Source organism: Cebus imitator, unplaced genomic scaffold (genome assembly GCF_001604975.1).
Source record: "Cebus imitator isolate Cc_AM_T3 unplaced genomic scaffold, Cebus_imitator-1.0 Scaffold480, whole genome shotgun sequence".
Classification (NCBI taxonomy): domain Eukaryota; kingdom Metazoa; phylum Chordata; class Mammalia; order Primates; family Cebidae; genus Cebus; species Cebus imitator.
This window is the reverse complement of record NW_016107795.1, coordinates 1,091,849-1,114,188: the sequence shown is the minus strand read 5'-3', so window position 1 is coordinate 1,114,188 and position 22,340 is coordinate 1,091,849. Positions and strand designations below refer to the sequence as shown.

At 35.7% G+C, this 22,340-nt stretch overlaps 1 protein-coding gene across 2 annotated transcripts in view; it reads left to right on the top strand.

Moving 5' to 3' along the window:
* Positions 1–22,340, top strand: part of AFM (afamin) — a 47,016-nt gene that overhangs the window by 5,370 nt on the left and 19,306 nt on the right. The window contains exons 6-15 of one of the 2 annotated variants that reach the window (XM_017512939.2): positions 358–455; positions 1,223–1,352; positions 4,612–4,826; positions 7,584–7,716; positions 10,227–10,324; positions 11,679–11,811; positions 12,557–12,780; positions 14,360–14,501; positions 15,639–15,699; positions 16,978–17,152. In XM_017512939.2, coding sequence (XP_017368428.1) covers positions 358–455; positions 1,223–1,352; positions 4,612–4,826; positions 7,584–7,716; positions 10,227–10,324; positions 11,679–11,811; positions 12,557–12,780; positions 14,360–14,501; positions 15,639–15,659 — 1,194 coding nt within the window. In that variant the 3' untranslated portion in view covers positions 15,660–15,699; positions 16,978–17,152. Of the gene's footprint in view, positions 1–357; positions 456–1,222; positions 1,353–4,611; positions 4,827–7,583; positions 7,717–10,226; positions 10,325–11,678; positions 11,812–12,556; positions 12,781–14,359; positions 14,502–15,638; positions 15,700–16,977; positions 17,153–22,340 lie in introns of those variants that run through there. The other variant, XM_017512940.2, reaches the window with a different exon arrangement.

Here is a 22,340-nt window from a genome sequence, read left to right as displayed (position 1 = left end):
TGCCCTGGGTGAAAGATAACATTTTACTTTTTATCTTTAATAATTTCTAGTCTTTTGACTACAAATGAAATGGAATAATCTCAGTAGAGATGGCCAAGCTCACAACACGCTGCCTCACCATGGAGCACTATGCGCCTTTCTACCAATTGCAATTCAATCATCAGGAAGACTGGTCCTACCTTTGTGATGTGCCATAAGTGCATATTTCTTTAATATGCGTGTTAATTGAAATAAAAATCCTGTAGATTTTCTTTCTCTGAACAAACTTTGAAATGGTTTGAATGAAATGTGATTTAAAAATAAGAGAATAGTGAGATTTTACCACTGTTTCAAAAGAATTTTCTCTTTCTTCTTCAGACAGTACCTGTCATGCAATATTTAAAAGCATTTTCTTCTTATCAAAACAATGCCTGTGGGGCACTTTTGAAATTTGGAACCAAAATCATTAACTCTATGTGAGTTTTATACTATATATCTTGTCTCTGCTTGCATTTCCTTGTCTGTGTCCCATTTTTGTTAAATGGTTGATGACTTTTATTTTCTTCCTAGTATCCAGGGGCTTTGAGGTGGGTCTGAGCCTACTTGGATAGCTCAGAACCAGGACATTAGGTCAAGATGAGAGAAGCTTTGGGAGGTGGGGAGACCCAAAGGAGAATGGTGGCTGTGTCTGAGATATATTTAGGTTAATTGGGAATCTGAACTGGTCTGGGAGTTTCAAACCAGGGTTTTAAAACTCATACATGCTTTAGAAATAATTCATCCCTTGGCCTTTGACTTTAATAATGACACAGCCTGCAAAGATACATTTTATCTCTAGTGCTCACCCTAACCAGTTAGTAGTGGGTACTAAGGCAACGTCTTGAGAAAAATTTTGAGATTTCAAGTTGAATTATCTGTGGCTGCCATGAGCTTAGAGTAGGAAGTGGTGGCCTTACACAGCATGTCTTGATATAGTAATTATGGAAGAAAGCACACTTCTCAGGTTTTTGTTTTGTTTTATTTTTTGCTCACATCCAGGACTCTGGGGGTCTTAAAATATCAGCCTAAGATTTTCAAAGTGATCATGTAGGCTGTGCACCAGCTGTTTGCTAAAGACTTCTATAAAAACAACAACAACAGTGGCAATGCTCTTTGGAACTATTCACATGGTATTAACAAATTACTCCCACTTGTTCTACTTACTGTTCAAATTATTTTTGTGGATTATCAATTCTCTTTCCAGAAATATTGCGATACTCAGTCAAAAATTCCCCAAGATTGAATTTAAGGAGCTTATTTCTCTCATAGAAGATGTTGCTTCCAACTATGATGAATGCTGTGAAGGGGATGTTGTGCATTGCATCCGTCACATGGTAAATATTCTTTAAAACCAAGTTAAAATAGGGATTTTGGCAACCATATTTTTTGTTCTCAAGTTGCCCTGATGTGTGAGTACTTAGCCACAATGAAATCAGAATGTGAAGTAACTTTTGAATGATAACCTAAAATAAAATATAAAATTTTTACAAATAAATCTTTGGGATTTTTTTATACTTGGAAGTTTTAAAGATTACTCAGCAGATTGTAAGTTATATGGCGAAATTTCTTGATGTAAAACTTCAAGAATTTCAAAATTTTCAAAGTTTATTCAGTCCAGACTGAAGTTTTCTCTTACATTATAAGTCCTCTTTCAGAGACATTAGAAACCTATAGTGAAGCTCAGGGAATTACCTGTTATCATTATGTTTTTAAGAGCTGATTTCCTTGAGCTTCCTTATGCTATTCAGGTATAGCCTTTCCAAATAAGTGGATACATTAATTTAACTGTCCTTTTCCCTTTATCTTTTGCTTCCCTTTCCCTGGCCTTCTGTCTTCCCTTTTCCCTTTCTTATCCTTCCACTTTCCCTTTCCTTTCCTGCCTTTAACGGGCAATTAAATATTGTATAGTCTCATGGTATACAACAACACGATATATATATATATATATATATATATATGCATGTATATATATCATGACATATAGGCATATATATTAATATATACATATACATATTGTGGAATGTCTAAATCAAACTAAGATATGCATTGCCTCACATACTTATTTTTTTATGGTGAGAATACTCCAAATCTTAGCAATTTTAAAGTACTCAATATAGTGGTATGAACTCATCACTGAGTCATCATGATATACAATGGATCTCTTGAATATATTCCTTCTGTCTAAAGAAAATTTTGTGTCCTTTAACCAACATCTCCTCAATCCCCAGCCTCTGGAAACCTTTAAAATGATTCTCCAAGGAAATGTATCGGTACAAATATTTTTGGCATAGTTTTAATTGTTCATGCTTTCTGTTGTCACTCCTAAGTGGGAGATGACTACTGAGAACATATGGATGCAGGGAGGGGAGCAATACATGCCTGGGCCTGTTGGGTTGTGGGGGTGAAGGGAGAGCATCAGGAAAAATAACTAATGCATGGGGGCTTAAAACCTAGGTGATAGGTTGATAGGTGCAGCAAACCACTATGGCACATGTATACATATGTAACCTGCACTTTCTGCACATCTATCCCAGAACTTAAAAAAATTGTTCATGCATTCAAAGATAATAACATTTTATAAAAAAATAAGTGTATGATAGCTTGCACCTGTAATTACAGCTACTCAGAACTCAGGAAGCTAAGAAGGGAGGCTTGCTTGGGTCCAGGAGTTAGAGGATACAGCACAGTGAGATATAATCCCAACAGCCTTGGCAACAGAATGAGACCTTGTTGAAAGAAAGAAGAAAGAAAGAAAGAAAGACAGAAAGAAAGAAAAGAAGGAAAGAAAGGAAGGAAGGAAGGAAGAAAAGAAGGAAAGGGAGAAAGGAAGGAAGGAAAGGAGAGAGAGAAAGAAAGAAAGAAAGAAAGAAAGAAAGAAAGAAAGAGAAAAGAAAGAGGGAAAGGAAGAAAGGAAGGAAGGAAGGAAGGGAGAGAGAGAGAAAGAAAGAAAGAAGAAAAGAAAGAAAGAAAGAAGGAAAGAAAACAAGAAAGAGAAAGAAAGAAAGGAAAGGGGAAGGAAGGGAGAGAGAAAGAAAGAAAGAAAGGAAGAAAGAAAGGAAGGAAGGAAAGAAAAAGAAAGAGAAAGAAAGAAAAAGAAAGAGAAAGAAAGAAGAAAGAAAGAAAGACAGAAAGAAAGAAAGAAAGGGATTTGACTTTTAGACTCACAGTGAAGATAGCACATCAATTAAATAACTTGACTTTTAGGGTATTGAGAATTGGTTATTTCAAGCAATGGACAACAGATGCTCCCAATAATTATTTTTGTTTCTAACTGTACCCAAGTTAAAGCAATCTCTTTTGTGGTTTATTTTTGTATTGCTTGATTGTTCATGGTGATGTAGGTTCTATAATTTAAAATCTAATATATTGAATTAAGATATAATTATAGATTTTCTGTGGAATTTGAGGCTGAGATTAAGGTATTATGTCTCAAATTTCCTTCTTTTTAATGTCTTTCTGGAGAAACAAGAGGAACAGCATTACAGTTAACTGAAAATAGAAGTAACTTCTCAGAATAAGAGATGCTTTGCCTAGAACAATGATGGCATTAGATGAGATGCAAATGTCTTTTTGAAGATTGGCTTTGCAGTTCTATGTGGTTTGATGGAAACATGTTGCCAATCCCCATTTCATTTTTTTTTTTTAACCTCAGTCATGAGCTTCATCTTACTACTTATCCTCTGGGTTCACCAGAAGATTCCAGTCAGTGGAAATAGCTTGAGTAAAGTAATGATGGCTTGAAACAGTGTGGTGTGTTGCTGGAACTCAACATAGTTCAAGTGGTAATGGAACAGAGAGTGCAGACAATGATCAGTCTTATTCTAGAGTCCACAAGGGCCCAGATCAGTTTTTAAAAATTATTCAACTAATGTATAAATAAGATAACAACACCCTCTTTCTAATTCCCAACTCTTATGTAGAGGTTAGAACTGCAGTAAAGGGTAGGGATGGGGACAGAGTAAGGTTTTATACTTGAACAATATTTGCTAACCTGAACAGCTTCAAATGAATGGTATCCATTAGAGAATGATATACATTAGGAAATGATACCATGGGTGGAACAGCTTCTTATATTTGATGAATCATCATCTGGTAGTTGCTGTAGTTCATTCACTTGTCATTCTTTCATTCACTTATCAAATATTTATTGAGTTTTTGCCATGTGCTTGGCCACAAGAAAAGACCAGGATTATAGATATTATAGTAGCATTTATTTTCAGTGGTCTCCACTGAAAGCACAGGTGGACTCTCATGGAAAAGAAATGACATTTAGAATATAAGATGTCAATGTGTCAGTGTAGGAGGGTTATTTAAAAGACCAATGCTTGATAATGGATGCAAATGTGTAGTAGAGGCTATTTTAAAATAATGACATCATCTTAAATCCTGAGAAATAAAGTTTTATTATAAAACTTCATGTGCATTAAGTAAATCCAAAATTTAAATGAATATTATCTATAAAATTAGTTGATGAAGTGATTTCAGATGCTGCGATCATGACTGACTGTGCATGCCACCATTCTATTATGGAATAAAACCCAGCCCTGGAGAAATTCTGAAAGTAAAATAATCTCTCATTCTTATTTGGTACAGAGCAAGATTATGAACCATATTTGTTCAAAGCAAGATGCTCTCTCCAGTAAAATCAAAGAGTGCTGTGAAAAGAAAATACCAGAGCGTGACCAGTGCATAATTAACTCGAGTAAAGATGACAGACCAAAGGATTTATCTCCAAGAGAAGCAAAATTTACTGACAGTGAAAATGTGTGTCAAGAACGAGATGCTGACCCGGACACCTTCTTTGCTGAGTAATGTAACTCTTTATTGAATTTATAAGGCAAAAAGAAAGAAACTTATAAGATTTGACTTACGTTGGCTAATTTAGGTGGAAGGAAATGGTACCATTTATTTCACTAGGTATCATATAATTTTTAAAAATCATGATTATAGACTATAGTGTTTTCACATAATTTTAAGAAAAAACAACTATATTAATAAAATAATGGCTAACATTTACTGAGCACTTAATATGTGCCAGGCATGGGACTATACACTTTATACAGTTTAACTATTTTAATTCTTACAGCAATCATACAAAATAAGTACAATTTCTCCCGATTTTTCAGATGAGCAAGCTGAGATATAATGAAGTGAATTGTTCAGATTAACAGCTAAAATGTGACAGAGTAAGAATTTCACTCCAGGAGGCCTGGCTTAACAAGTTGCCGGCTTAACTGCTATGCTATGCCACCTATAACAGTTAAGGGGAAGACTAGTGAACTTGGAGCCACAGGGACTATCTTTGAGTTCTGTTACTCACTGGGACAAGTTAACCTTTCTGTGCTTTCTTTGTCATATATAAAATGTGTATAAGAATACTTATTCATCTGGAATCCCAGCTACTTGGGAGGCTGAGGCAGAGAATTGCTTGAGCTAGGGAGGTGAAGATTGCTGTGAGCTGAGATCCTGCCACTGCACTCCAGCCTGGGCGACAAAGCAAGACTCTGTCTCAAACAAACAAACAAATGAATGAAAAAAACCTATTAATTTAAAGTTGTGGCAATGTAATATAATCCAGGAACTTTGCTGGGTTTTTATCTTCAGGAAGCCTTCATCTATAGAGAGTATGAAGTGAGAAGAGTCAGACATAAATAAATAAGTGCAAAAAATGTTATTTTATTTCTGATAGCACCCTGTTCTAGGTAATGTGGGGAAACAGAAGAAGAATGGTCAGTTGTATATGGCGATCCTGAAAAGGCTTGATAGGGAAGTGGTGCTTGAAGAAATTTTGGCAATCTAGATAGAGAAGGTAGAGCATGAAGTGAACTGTATAATGGTTTGGTGCGCATATGGCTGTGGGCAGAGTATCTGCAGTGAGAGACCAGGATGGTGAGAGACAGGTGGGGCCATGTCATGCAGACATGCTAAGTAATGGGATGCCACCGAATGGTTTTCGTGGAAGAATAAGGAAGGACAAAATCACTTTTAGTTTTTAGAAACTTCATCTGGAGAAAATTCCAGTTTGGGGCTTGGATAACTGGGTAGGTAGTTTTCCCATTCAAGGTGAAAAAAACAGCAGGTTTTGTGAGAAAGATAATATGTTTAAGTATGAGCATGCTGACTTTGAGGTGCCAGTAGAATAAGTAATTGGGACTATCAGGAGATAATTTTATATGTGAACATGGAGCTCTGGAAGGGAATTTGGCTTGAAATCTAGGACATAATAACAGCTAATGTTTATTGAATACTTTGCTAAATTTTAAGTGCCTCTCATCTACTAACCACCAAATTTTCAAAACAACCCTCTGATAGTATGGTTTTATAATCTTTATTTTTCAGGTAATAAAACAGGTATAGAAAGGTTAAGTAACTTACCCAAAATCACACATGCGGTACAGCCAGGATTCAAGTGCAAGCAATGTGGCTCCAAACTCCTGGTCTTATAACTACTGTCCTCTCTGGCTTCTCACGGTTGTGGATATTAAATCAAGCTCAATTAAACAAAATGATAGATGGTACCTGACATATGTGTTTGACAGATAAAAACCATTTTTATCATCATCACTATTACAACATAAAAAGTGTTTGAAGCATGGGGAGAAATGAGAGAGTAACTGAGCAAGCCGAGTCAGAGTGCTCACTGTTTTAAGGTAGAGTCTTTCTGAATGTGAACATCTCAGGCATTTAATCATATCACTAGCAAATTCTTTCTTTTTATGGAGATGCAATTTACTCCATAGCAGCCATTCACTTGTGTTTAGTTCTCTTTCTGGTGGCCACTCAGTAGATGTCCAATTTTATGCCACATGAGAGATAGTCCATCAAATATTTGAAGAAAACTGTTTGAGGTTTTCTTCAGTGGCTTTTCCAGCCTCCAGTAAGCTTCCAGGGATCTTTCTTCACAGCATTTGAGACATGTTTTTAGGTGTGTGTGTTTTCCCCCCTGAGAAGAAGTCCATGGCTTACATCAGATATTAAGAGGAGCCTTGATTCTCTGAAGGTTAAGCACTACTGCCATGGGATATGGGAATATATCTCACAAATTGAACTGAAAAGCAAATGGGAAGCTGTACAGATGGTATTAGAGAAAACAAGACTAATCGAGAAGTTCAAATCCTGAAAAAAAAAGGGGCGGGATGTGGTAATGAGCAAAGCTTGCTCCCTGTCTCTCACCAAGACCACATTGTGGGTGAAAGGAAGCCATATTCCCAGTATCCCAACCTGGAAATCTGAATGTATTTTCAAACATAATTATTTCATAATATATTATTTCCCATGTTTTATGGATCAAATCATTCCAATAATTAGTTCTAAATAACTCTACTAATTCTCTCTTCCCAAGTAAAAAACACTGTTAGTTTAAAATATACCATGGAAGAGAACTTTTATAAAATGATCTTCTGTAGCCAAAATGTCCTCTTAAATTACTCTGTGACCAAACCAGAGTAGAAAATTAGCTTTCAAAAACAGTCAGTATTAAATCTGACTGGATTATAAAATAGTGGAATTGGGCTTTTTGCTCTTTCTCTAATTTCTAATATGCAAAAATATTTTACACATTGCAGGTTTAATTTTGAATACTCAAGGAGACATCCAGACTTGTCTATATCACAGCTTTTAAGAGTTGTTCAAATATATAAAGATCTCCTGAGAAATTGCTGCAACACAGAAAACCCTCCAGATTGTTACCATTATGCGGTAGGTTCCATCATTGTAAGTTCAGAAAATTAAAAAAGAACAACTATAAAGCACTTAAAAATTGATATCAGAGTTTTGCTTCAGTCTGGGAGTAGGAAATGTGATTGATTAATCTGATTCTACTGTAGATTCAGCCTAAAAAGATCAACTGGGAAGGCCAGTGTCATAAGTTTGGCTGATGCGTAATGTTTTGGACTACTAATCCAGTGTGTTAGTTCAAAAATCTCTTGGCATTAAGCAGTTTAAAGTTACATTTTTTAAATGTATTCTGTATTTTATTAAGCCATATTGGATATTATAGGATTTCAGAAGTAATGATGGATTGTTGTAGATGACTAGGAAAGTATTCTGTATTTTATTAAGTCATACTGGATTTTTGATGATTTCAAAAGGAATGATTGATTTTTGTAGATTATTAGGAAAATACCAAAGATTACAAAAAGCCCTTTTCTGATTCTCCCGCCAGGAAATAGCTATAATTAACATTTTTGTTCAACCTTTCAGTAAGTGTGTGTGTGTGTGTGTGTGTGTGTGTGTGTGTTCTAAAAAATAAGATTGGCATAATACCTAGAAAATGTTTGGGCCTGTTTTTTATTTGGTAACATAGAAAACCTTTTTTTTTTTTTGTTATAAATTGTGCCTCCTTGGTTTCCTGCTATTGCCACAAAGTAAGCGGCTTAAAACAACAAAAATTTATTCTCTCACAAGATGCCAGAAGCCTGAAATGAGTCTCATGGGGCCAACTTCAGGTGTCAGAAGGGCTGTGTTCCCTCTAGGGAAACTACCTGGACTCTTCCGGTTTCTAGTATAGAAAACTTTTTATGTCGTTAAACTGACTTCAAGATATACTTGTTTTTAAATAACGGTATCCCATTATAATTATATAATTTATTTAACTGATTTCCTACTGTGTGTTGGACATTTTGGATGTTTACTTAGGGTGTTTTTCATTTTGTAAGTGACCCTGAAATGAACATCTTCTTCCATTTATTTTTATTAATCTTTATGAGTTTTTTTCTTAGGATAGATTATTAGGGGGAAAATTATTGCATCAAAATATCTGAACTTTTAAAAAAAACATTTGACACAAAATTTTGAGGTACTGTCTAGAAAGTTTTTGCTGGTGTCTAGACCCAAAACAGCACTTGGAAATGTTCATTTCAATGTCACTTTTACCTACATTGCACATGGAAATGAACTTTGTTGGATTTGGATTTATATGTAAATAATAGTGGTTGTGTGTGTGTGTGTGTGTGTGTGTGTGTGCGCTTGTGTGTGTGTGTGTGTGTTTTGAGATGGAGTCTTGCTCTATTGCCAGGCTGGAGTGCAGAGGCGTGATCTAGGCTCACTGCAGCATCTGACTCCCTGGTTCAAACAATTCTCTTGCCTCAGTCTCCCAAGTAGCTGGGATTACAGGCACGCACCACCACGCCCTTATTTTTGTATTTTTAGTAGACGTGGTTTTACCGTATTGGCTAGGATGGTCTCAATCTCCTAACCTCATGATCCGCCTGCCTTGGCCTCCCAAAGTGCTGGGATTACAGGCATGAGCCACTGCACTCAGCCCACTGTTTACACATTTTCTGTGAAAAATCTGTTCATGTGTGCTACCCATTTTCTTACTAAAATTAGTGATTTTCACATAAATTCATATGTATTTCTTATATATTATAGAAATCAACAATTTAACATTTTTTATTTATTTCTCATTACTTTGATATGTGCTACTTTTGCTTTATTAAACCATTTTTTTTTGCTTGCCACAAACATCAGTTTATACTCATTCAAATTTGAGCAATGGAATAAGTCTTAGCCCCCAGCTTTGTAACTGTCCCCAGTGAGGTGATCTTTTTCTGATCCTTAATTAATCATAGCACTAGCAAATTTTCTCTGTCCATGGAGATACAGTTTGCTCCACAGCAGCCATCCAGTGTTGTTTAGTTCTGTCTCTGGTGGCCACTCAATAGATGTCCAATTTTATGTCATGTAAGAGAGAGTCCATCAAATATTTGAAGAAAACTGTTTGAGGTTTTAAGTTTCAAATCTAAACAATGAAAAAATCATAAAGAGCAACATGATTTAAAATGTTCTGTAGCAACACTTATAAGCTGGGGCATTCTGAGCAAGTCACTTAATTTCACAAGGCCAGTTGCTTTTATTTAAAAATGGAGTTAACAACTGCCCTGGCCACTTCAAAGTGAGAATTGAATGTCATTAGTGTCAACATGCAATTTAAATTCTATTTTGTAAATTAGAAGGCTCTGAAATATGTACAAGATGATAATAAAAAATTTGGACTTTTAAATTTAGCAAAAAAAAAAATATATATATATATAACTAAAAAAAACTAAATTCTGACACACATATACAAAAAGTGCCCTGAATTTAGTATAATAATGAGAGTTTGAAAATACTTTAGAAATAAGAAATGCTATTCTACACATTGATATAAAGCTTATGATTAAATTTTAGATAAAATGTTCTTAAACCATGATTATTCTTATTTTCAGGAAGACAAATTCAATGAGGCAACTGAGAAAAGCCTTAAGAAGATACAACAAGAATGTAAACATTCCCAGAATTTGGGGAAGGATGGTTTGAAATACCAGTAGGTTGCTTGAGCAAGTGGGCTAACACTTATTACCAGAATTCAATAATCCTTCAAAGTAAAAAAAAAGTTAGCTCTCAAGTCTTTCAGTTATAGCCAATTCATAAACTCTTGGAGGAATTTTTTTTAAATCAAAGAATTAATGAACTGTCACATCAATCTTTTATTAGAAATGAAGCTAAAAATAAAAGAAATACAGGATTCTGGAGAGATTGATTCTCCAGTGCTTTGGTTTCTGTTTGGCATTGGCTTTCTCACTGCCAATCTAGAATCCTTGGATCCTTACCCATTTGAAAATGGGACATTGCATATTTCAGGTTGTTACAGTTTCTTTGGGGAAGAGATGGTTTGCCTTGTTTTGCCTTAAAGGCCATCTTAACTGAGTTAATAGAAATAATTCTGGATTTGCCCAACACTTTAATACTCAGTTTTTTAGTGCTCTGGTGAGCATTTGTGAATAATATTGCAGTTTGTTTCAATTATTATGCCAATGTGTTTTTTTATTATTAATATTATTATTATTATTACTGTATATTTTTGAGACAAGATCTCTCTGTCACCCAGGCTGGAGTGCAGTGGTGGGATTTCAGCTCACTGCCACCTCTGCCTAACAGGTTCAGGTGATCCTCCCATCACAGCCTCCCAAGTAGCTAGGGCTACTGATGTGAGCCACCATGTTTGCTAATGTTTGTGTTTTATGGTAGAGAGGAGGTTTTGCCATCTTGCTCAGGCTAGTCTTGAACTCCTGAGCTCAAGCAATCCATCCCCCCTTTGCCTTCCAAATTGCTGGGATTACAGTAGTGAGCCACTGCACCTGGCCTCATGCTAATGTATTATTTATTGAAACTAAACATCTTCAAATCAAAGTAAAACACAATTAAAAAACACAATAAAAAAACCTTTACTATTTCTGCAATTTGGCGGTTAGCTGACAATTTGAACTAAGCTCATTAAAAATCTTAGTTTCCTTCATCTCAGATTATTCTTTTCCAACATATATGGATTAAATTCTTTCTTTAAAACATTTTCTAATGATGCAAAGGATTTTAAGCAGGATTTTAGCCAATGTATTTGCTGTCAAGGAGCTCCTATACTCAAAGAAAACACAGGGGGGCAAATCTAAGAGCTTCTGATACATCCATGAAATTAGAAAGGAAGCTAAAATAGATATAGGAAGCAAGGTGCAGAAAAACAGGAAGTAAAGACATATTTCTCTATTTTATAAGAGAGCTAAGGTTCATGTTGCACTTATATTGGTTGTCCCTAGCCTTGAAGGGTCTGGACTTCAGCAGTAATTCAAGGGAAAATGGGTATCTGCTTTCGTTCAAAACCAAACAGACAAATGTTCTTTCAGTTACCTTATTAGACTCACAAAGATAGCTCCTCAGCTCTCCACTGAAGAACTGGTCTCTCTTGGAAAGAAAATGGTGACAGTTTTCACTACTTGCTGCACTCTAAGTGAAGAGTTTGCCTGTGTTGAAAATTTGGTGAGCGTGGCCTGTGTACCATATTCTTCTTTAAAAGAAAAAATATTTGCACTCATTGATTTACAGTGATTCTCCACATTCCTTTCTTTATTGTTTTTAATATTGTTAAGCAAAAATTGTCAGGTTTTCCTTTTGGTTCACTTTGTGAAAACCCTAAGAAGTAAAAGAGAACGTCTTAATTATTTTTGGAGAGTTCTTCAAATTATCTTTCTGATTTTTTTCATTATATTAGAAGGGATTTGTTAGGATAAATGATTTAGGAATCATAATATTGTTTCAAAATGATACAGGAAACTTTATAATTTTAAGTAAGGTTACAGATTCTTCCTCTTGCCCCAGTTGCTTCATCCAGCAGTCAGGCATTGTATACATCTCTTTAGGGCTGGGGTGGTGAGTACCCTGAGGGAGATTCCAGGAGGGGAAAAAACCCAAGGACCACAGTGTTTGATTTCAGTTGGCTGTTTGCAGCTGTCTGTTTGCAACTGAAAGCTTGTTTATACATTATGAAGAAATTAATTTGTAAGCATCTAAGATCTAAGTTGCTCTGACTTGGATTTCGGTCACAATGCCATTTAGGACCCTAGCTTCTACTTTTTTTTTGTACATAGTGATATTTTATGAGTGCATGTGTTTTTTGAGTAAGGTTAACAGTGATCTTAGAATGATCTAACTATTCATCTAACCATATTTTTAAAAATTCCATTCTTTTAAGATCATATCTGAGTTGTAACTCTTGTTGGTACAGGCAGATTTAGTTCTTGGAGAGTTATGCGGAGTAAATGAAAATCGAACTATCAACCCTGCTGTGGACCACTGTTGTAAATCAAACTTTGCCTTCAGAGGGCCCTGCTTTGAGAGTTTGACAGCTCATAAAACATATGTGCCTCCACCTTTCTCTCAAGATTTATTTACCTTTCACACAGACATGTGTCAATCTCAGAATGAGGAGCTTCAGAAGAAGACAGACAGGTACAAACAATCTCTTCCATTCCTCTTTTTCTTCAGTTTGAAGACATACCACGTATTAGCAAGAAAGTTTATCTAGTGGATGTGTGTTTTTGATATCACAATCCTGTTCCTTCCACCAAATTGTCCAGGCTCTTCTATTTGGAAAAATATTAGTGCATATTTTTTTTGACATTGTTTATATCTAGCTTGTCTTTTCATTTGAAAGAGACTTGGAGTGTCCAAGTCTAACATCACCTTTGGAAGGTTACGGCAGCCGGCAGAAAGACTCATAGGCAGGCTGATAATGAATTTCATTTTCTTGATAGAATGCCTGGAGAATATCACTTAATGTTTGAAAAGGAGAGGCCCAAAGGGACAGAAAGTTTACTTGTATTTTCTCAACAAATGTCTTAAAATGCCAAGGAATTAGACCTATTTTTTTTTTTTTTTTGGATTTAGACAGAGTCTGCCTCAAATGTAGTGGAGACAACATTCAGCTACTGAATATGAGGGACTGAAGGTTGTTTTGGACATGAATTTTCTGGAAAGATCAGAGGTAGTCATGTATACCATAATACTTCACATAATAAATGCCTAATATTTGTTTTCATTTTTAAATAGAATATTCTGATTATATGCAATATTTACGGATTCACAGTGCAATACACTCTTGTATTTTCCAGCCCACGCTAGTCTAGTCTTGTCTATTTTATTATTTTTTTTAAACTATCCTGTTTTCAATTTAAAAATGAAAGTGAGAAAATGCAAACTTTTGTTAATTCTTAGATCTGAGGATTGGCACATGGGCACACAGGACTTATTACATTATCCTTTTTAATCTTGTTCATAAAAATTTTATTACTTAAATAATTACTCTAAAAATGTACTCTAAAATGTGCTTTTAAGACACCAATGGGTTGCCACCTGAAGTTTGGAATTCTAGACGTTACTAGAATATTGGAATTCTAGAAGTTATTAGAAATTAAGGAAATCACTATTGTCTATGAATGTTGTCACACTTAGTTGTCATAGTTTATTTTTTTCAATTGCTTCTTTGACATCACTTTTCAACTGACATAATAATTGTACATATTTTGGGAGTGCATATGATATTTTGAAAACTGCATATAATGTGTAATGATCAAATCAGGGTAATTGGAATATCCATCACCCCAAATATTTCTCTTTTCTTTGTGTTGGGAACATTGCAATTCTTCTCTTCTAGCTATTTGGAAATATACAATAAATTATTTTTAACTGTAATTTCCCCACTATACTTGAATACTAGAACTTATTACTTCTATTTAACTGTATTTTTGTACTCCTTAACCAACTTCTCTTTGTCCCTCTCTTCCTCCTTGTTAATATTTTTTATATAATTTTGTGTGTGACAAAACCCTTTAAAAAATGTTACTGTGGAAACCATTCTTTAAATTTAATGGGAAAGTTTCAGGAGACCCATTCAAAGTGGGATATTTCAACTCTTTACTCTCACCCAAGCTGAGACCCAAGACATGTGATTCTGTAACAAGCATTTTGGAGTAGAGATGCTTCAGAAAGAGATTGTTAGTTAATTCTATTTGACATCTTTCGGCTACAGGTTTCTTGTCAACATAGTGAAGCTGAAGTATGAAGTCGCAAATAAGGAGCTGCAGTCTTTGTTAACAAATTTCGGAAATGCAGTGGAGAAGTGCTGCAAAGCAGAGGAGGATGAAGAGAAGTTGGTCTGCTTTAATAAAGAGGTAGTTTTATTTCTTTTCAACTGAAATTCAACTGGTATTCCTGGTTAAATAAAATAAAACAGAACCCTGCACGACCCTGCTTCCTCTCTGCAGTGTCTACCAGGACTATATTTGAGAGCACGATTGCTATACAACTAATATGCAGACATTGCTGAAATACACTTTGAGCAGTGTCTCCATAGTACAGAAAAAGCTATCAGGAAGACTTGGGTTCTAACCCCAGCAGTTTTGTAAGACATGCAACTTAAACTGAATGGCAGTTCACCATCTGTAAATGAGGATGGTAATAATTATCCCTGAATTACATCTTTGGTTCTTATTTTTTGGTTTTGAACCACTCATTGTCTTAATAAGACAGAGTCAAAGCAACTTGCAAAGGAAATCATAAGCAGCTCCAAATGAAGTGGAGCAGGAAGGGTATAAAAAAGTGAAGCTTTGTAGGAGTGGCTGCCTCACTTTCCCAGGCCTTGTGCTAACATCCCACAGTAGAGAATAATGAGGGAGTGGAGGGTAAGGGTAGTAGGGGAGAAAAGGGAGAAATACCCCCTGCTTACTCTCACTCCAGTGAAGGTAGTTTGTAGCCATTTGGTGTGGTGTGAATCTCAGCAACCTGTGAATGTTAGCCCCAATGGATGGCTCCAGGGAAATGTCTCTTAACTGTTTTCCAACTTCATTTCTCACTGTTCCTTTTCTAGGAACATTCACTCCACTCCAAATTCATAATTCATGTAAACTCACAGGCACAGGCACACGAACTCACACACAGCGTTCATTCTGGTTGTGAGCCCTCTGCTTTTCTGAGTGACACTTAGTATGTGGAAATTTTTGTGGGGTGCACATTATTAGTTTTAAAAAATATACTTAATTTTAATTAGAGGATATTAATATCTAGCATTTATCTGAGTGATTGTGTACATTAGGACCACGTGAAGAAAAAGATGAATTTATTGGCAGGTTGTAAAGGGGCTTTGGGTGTCTATTTCAAGTTCACTAGAAATAAGAATGTTTACTGTTTCCCTATACAATTTGGGAATGATTTGATTTTCTTTAAAATTCAGGGGAGCTTGCCTATCGAAATTTAAATTAGTGTCTTAAATTTTTCTTGCTATATATTTTTATTTTTGTCTCCCACCTCAGAGTCCAAAAATTGTCACCTGAAGCCAGATGCATGAAATATCTAAAGTAAAAAGCACCAAAGGTAATACCCCTGCCTCAATCTAAGGTCAAACATATTTGTGGCTTATTTCATCATCCTGCCTTTTCTCCTTCCTGCTTCATTGTCTATTTCTGGTTCATCCTACACGAACCAGACATGTAGCTAACAGATTCCAATATTGTTTCTGTGTTTTTCTGGGTATCAGCCACTCCTTATAGGGTGGCAATGCTGCATTTGTGCTAGCCCTTCTCTTGCTGTTCAAGTAGTTTTATTTTCTCACTTTTTTTTTTGGAAATGAAGTATTTTATTGAAAATTTAAATTCCTACTCATATACTGGAATTGTTAGCCACGGCACAGAACACAGTAACCTATGTTTACCATGTTGGACTTTCAAAGAAGTGTAAAACTTCTGAAAGGCAGAGACTTCAATGACATCTGTTTCATACTTCATGTCATCATGGTTTGTAGAAGTTGGCAGACAGAACAGTCAATTGTGAAATATTAATGCTAACTGCAACTAAACAAATGTATCTTATGAACAACTAATTAAGAAAACTACTTTGTCTTAACAGTATAAAACCCTAACTCATGATGATTACTTAATTACCTTAGAATTACTGTCAACTTAAACAATTACTACCTTGCCTTTGGTCTAAAAAGCTCATTACAATTAAAAGAGGAGGTAACAACTAGAAAGGAAATGATATTTATTAAGTGTCATATAATGTGATTGGCTAACAATTCTATCATGACAAAGATCCTGGTGTGATTTCTATCAAGCAGTTTTCTAGATAGCCGAAAGATACTTAAGTTCTCTGCCTTCCTACTAATATATTCAGCTGTCTCGACCACAAAGGAGAGACGATGGAATCTCTGAAAGCTAACAGAAAGAAGAGGGGTAAACTCCTTGGGGACTGAGCTGGGCAGACAGGCATCAGTGACCCTTTCCAATCATCTTTTAAGAATATTGCTCTACTGAGATATGATTGACATACAAACCAAGAGTATTGCTATAGCATTTACATAAACAAAAAGCAATATGTTTGTGATTTCAGAAAGACATATAAAGATGTCCTCTCCCTTGTGGTTTATGTAAGACTTGAAATACAAACTTTAGCAACAAAATGTTGCATAGATATAGGAATTATATACAGCATCAGTGAAGAGAGACCTGAACCTCAAGAGAAGGTAGGTTTGGATCTACAAGAAGCAAAGCACAATTACCCCTAATAGTTTTTTCAAATATATGACTTTCTATCATCCAAGTTATAACATTACCTATTTTTTTGATGCATTAAACACTATTTTTTTCTTTCCAGGGATAACCAACTTACAGGCTTCCTATCTGTGTGGTAATGAATCTCATTTCCTGAGAACAAAGTAAAATAATTTTTCTGTAACTGTCCCCTGAAATCATATATTGCAGCAAACAATAAACACACAATTGTAAAGTTATTTTTCAGACTGATGTTATAAACCAATATGATCACAAAATTAAGCAATCATGATTCATTCATTCCATCAGCATCTTTTGCTCACAAGCCTGCACCATTCCCTACTCCACGAAAAGTTGGAAGTCTGAATAGCCACTGTGTAGGCACAGTGCTCTAAGATGTCCTTGCCACTACCGGGAAGAAAACCGATAATTTTGGGCATGTGCCTTTACTGCTGCAAATACTGCTACTACTTGAATGTTTTCAATGAACCAAACATTGTTCTAGCCACTTTTCATACATTATTTCATTTAATCTAATAACTCTATGAGTAAGTATTGTTTTCATTTTTATTTTACAAACATGAAACCTAAGATTTGGGGAGATAAACTAATGTGTTCAGTGTGATATAACTAGTAATTGGCAGAACCAGAGTTTGAATTTAGGTTCTCTAATTCTAGAACTATATATATGTATATAACATGTACATTATAATGTATAATAATATATATTATATTATTATAATATATTATAAATATGTATTATTTTATATTATAAAATATACAATATATAGTTCCAGAATTATATAAATATTATATATTTTATCATTTCAACTTTTATTTTAGAGATGGGGTACATGTATAGGTTTGTTACATGTATATATTGCATGATACTGAGGTTTGGAGTACGGATCCCATCACTCAAGTAGCGAGCATAGTATCCAATAGGTAGTTTTTCAACCCACATCCCTCTCTCTCCTTCCCCTCTGTAGTAGTCCCCAGTGTCTATTGTTCCTGTCTTTATGTCCATGTGTACTCAACGTTTAGCTCCCATGCTATTTAGTTTAAAGTTTGAAGTTAGGTAGTGTGATGCCTCCAGCTTCGTGGAACAATATTGTTAACCATTGCATACACTACCTCTTAGGTATGGCCTCCCAAGTAGCTGGGATTACAGGAATGTGCTAATTTTTGTATTCTTAGTAGAGATGGATTTTTGCTATGTTTTTCAGGCTGGTCTTGAACTTAAAAATGCATGCCTGACAAAATCTGTTATTCAGAGAGGTGGAAGATTGTACAAGGCAACAATGGCAATGGTGTTTGTCTCCCTGCATTCCAAGCCAAAATTCCTGTTATGTTAGTGGTATAAATGCTTGACATTGTTATCAAAGGAGCAGTAACTCAAGAAATGAAGACTGGTCATGGACTCATGGCTTGGCTCTCCTGATGGTTCTCTAAATTTTGAAGACATTTTGCATACCAATGTTTAAATTTGAAGATGATGGCCCCTTAATAGATAATATATGAAGATATTCATAGAGTTCTTTTGGTATATTGTTTAGAGCATAGTCTTTGGGATTCTCATTGATTTATTCGACAAATATTTATTAGAATTCCATTGTGTGTCAGACATTGTGGGTATACATATGAGCCAGATAGACTTGATTCCTTTTTCTTGCTGAGCAAGGGAGAGAGACAGGAAACATGCAATTGCATTTCAATGTCATAGGTGCAGGGCCTGTGCTATGGGTGCACATTGTACAGGCACTCACGCTAAGCTGAAGGTGCAGAGTGAGAAGGCAATGGGGATGGGTGCTTCAAATCCCTACTGCCATTAATTTACTGTTCAGTCCAAGATAAGTTCCTTATACTCTATGACACTTATTTCTTTGTGTAGGGTGGGCTAATATCAAGCCACAAAAGCTGTAGAGAGATGAATTAAATTACTATAAAAAGTACTTAACACATTGGCCTGCAGATAACAGGTGTTTAACTTATAAAGCTATTTTGTCCTCTAACCATTTTCTCCAAACACTCTCATTTACCGATAAGGATTACAAGGAAGTATTGTTTTCCTTAAACAATAGATGGTAGATTTAGAAAATGGAAGTGAAACAAAAGATAATTAATAAATTTAATTATATACCCAATACTGGATTCTACTATGTATTCAATACTGTGCTCAGAGAAGAAGATACGAAATCGGGGACTCAGGAACTTGCCGCCATCACAAAGTTTCTATCATGGCAGTGGAAACTACCTTACAACCCTTTCTCTACTGCTATGCCAGAAAACACATTAATCAAAGCAGGAACAGAGGGAGAAGAATGACTTCTTCCAAAGACATAGTTGCTGGAAGAGGAGGGAATTTGGAGTGGGCATGAATTAGTCTTACTCTGCATTACTTGGACAGAACTCATACCAATGAATAGAACATACCGGGACTTGATGCAGAAAAAACTTTTCTAACACTAGAGATGCTTATACATACGATAAGCCTCCTGGGACAATACTGAATGCCAAGAATGCATGCGCATGAGCAGCTACCTCCCGGGTTTTTGGTGAGATATAGTCACAGGCTTTTTAAGGCCTCTTTGAACTCCGTTTCTATGACTTGGGCAAGAATTAAGTTTTCTATGAAAATAGTATTTATTAAAAATCATCACTGCATCTTGTACTTGCATACCTTCCATATTTTATCTTAAAGGCCAGACTGAAGAGCTTACTTTCTTATAGAGTCAGTTCTGTGGTGGCGTCTATGGAGTGGTATCACAAAAGCTATCTCATTGCCTTTTCGTAAATAATCCTTGCTATTTGTCTTTCCTGTGGTCTGGAATTCTACCACTAGTTACAAATAAAGGACTTAACATTTTAAATATTGTCAAGAATCTCTTACTAATGGTAAATGTGCAGGTGTCTCTGAAGAAGGGTTCCCATGGAAAGCTAATTTTGGTCAGTTTTTTTTTTTTAAGAAAAAATTAGTTTAGCACACATAACAGTTGTTAAAAAAATTTTTAGCATTAACTCCAATCAACTGGTAGTGGCTGTCCTGCAGCATTGTGCTGTGTTTCTAAGACTGAGCCTAAGCTCAGAGATAAAGAGTGCAGTGATCAGACAGTGGTGTCTGCAGTGGGTGACAATCTTGGAGCATTCATCCAAAGGATTTGGCAAAAGATTGTATTTAGTTTAATAGGTACATTTCTGATAGTTCTAGGAGGTTTAGAGTAAGATTTCAAGGGAACAGCTCTAAGGATACACGACAAAAGAGATAATTAATGTGAAGACTGTTTAGAGGACCCCAAAATAGATGATGGAGACCTGCCAAAGACAGTCTTCCCTTTGCTGACCTTGGTGGGCTTTCTATCACCCTGGGTCATTTGTATTCTTTACAATAAGCCAATGTGTCCCAAACCTAAATAATAACAGTTGTTTTGGGGCTGTTTTTCAGGCAGATACGTCTCTCTCACTTGTGATATATTTTTTGCTTAGAAAACTGGTATTGAGAATATGTGAGTAGCAGAATCAAGTAATATACTGTCAGCCTTAGAGATTATTTGGTCCAAACCTTCCATTCAAAAATGAAGAAATTGAAAAGAGAATGGTTAAAGTAATAACTCGTGGTCTCCCATTTTCAAAATTTTAAACTTTACATGTATAGGCATCTTAAAATTGTCACTTAATAAATAATTACTTGTTTCCTGCCTTAGACCCAAGAATTGATTGATAGGCAAAGCAGATAATAGCTGAGGGATATTGGTATCTCAGCTTTAACACTAGCTCTTGGGTGGTGTGAGCTGTAAAGTTAGACAGACCTGAATTTTTACCAGTGAGTCCATGAACAAATTATGTGACTCTGAGTCTTAATTTCTCATTCAAGAAATAGTACTATTGCTAACTATCTGAGAGTCACATAACATGACATAGTAAGTGCTCAATAACTTAAGTCCCGTCCTTTTGGGTTCACTCTGAGTGCTTGAACTCTTAACTCCCCTTCTCCCCAGGGACTTGAAAATGTACTCAGTGTTCGAACCCGAGCCCTAACCATTTATTCAGTCTGTGGTAGTATATGTTTACATTCTTTCCTTCTACTTTAGAACTTTGGGCATGTCAACAATCATTTCTAAGAAATGTGGTATTGCAGACCAACATTTGCCATTGACATTCCGTCAATACCTAGCTTATTGAGGGTTTTTAGAATAAAGGGCTGTTGAATTTTGTCAAAGGCCTTCTCTGCATCAATTGAGATAATCGTGTGGTTTTTGTCTTTGGTTCTGTTTATGTGGCGAATTACATTTATAGACTTGCGTATGCTGAACCAGCCTTACATCCCCGGAATGAAGCCTACTTCATCATGGTGGATAAGATTTTTGATGTGCTGTTGCAATCGGCTTGCCAGTATTTTATTGTAGATTTTTGCATCTATGTTCATCTTGGATATTGGCCTGAAGTTTTCTTTACTTTTTGAGTCTCTGTCAGGTTTTGGTATCAGGATGATGTTGATCTCATAAAATGATTTGGGAAGAATTCCCTCTTTTTGGATTATTTGGAATAGTTTCAGAAGGAATGGTACCAGCTCCTCTTTGTATGTCTGGTAGAATTCGGCTGTGAACCCATCTGGACCCGGGCTTTTTTTGTGTGGAAGGCTCTTAATTGCTGCCTCGACTTCACAACCTGTTATGGGCCTGTTCAGGGTTTCGGCTTCTTCCTGGTTTAGGCTTGGGAGGAGGCAAGTGTCCAGGAATTTATCCATTTCTTCCAGGTTTACTAGTTTATGTGCATAGAGTTGTTTGTAATAATCTCTGATGATGGTTTGAATTTCTGTGGAATCTGTGGTGATATTCCCTGTATCATTTTTTATTGCATCAATTTGGTTATTCTCTCTTTTATTTTTGGTAAATCTGGCTAGTGGTCTGTCTATTTTGTTGATCTTTTCAAAAAACCAGCTCCTGGGTTTATTGATTTTTGAAGAGTTTTTTGTGTCTCTATCTCCTTCAGTTCTGCTCTGATCTTAGCTACTTCTTGTCTTCTGCTAGACTTTGAGATTTTTTGATCTTGCTCTTCTAGCTCTTTCAATTTTGACGATAGGGTGTCAATTTTTGATCTCTCCTTGCTTCTCATGTGGGCACTTATTGCTATATATTTTCTTCTAGAGACTGCTTTAAATGTGTCCCAAAGATTCTGGTATGTTGTGTCTTCATTCTCGTTAGTTTCGAAGAACATGTTTATTTCTGTCTTCATTTCATTATTTATCCAGTCAACATTCAAGAGCAAGTTGTTCAGTTTCCATGAAGCTGTGCGGTTCTGGGTTAGTTTTTGAATTCTAAGTTCTAACTTGATTGCACTGTGGTCTGAGAGACTGTTTGTTACGATTTCCGTTCTTTTGCATTTGCTGAGGAGTGATTTACTCCCAATTATGTGGTCGATTTTAGAGTAGGTGTGATGTGGTGCTGAGAAGAATGTATATTCTGTGGA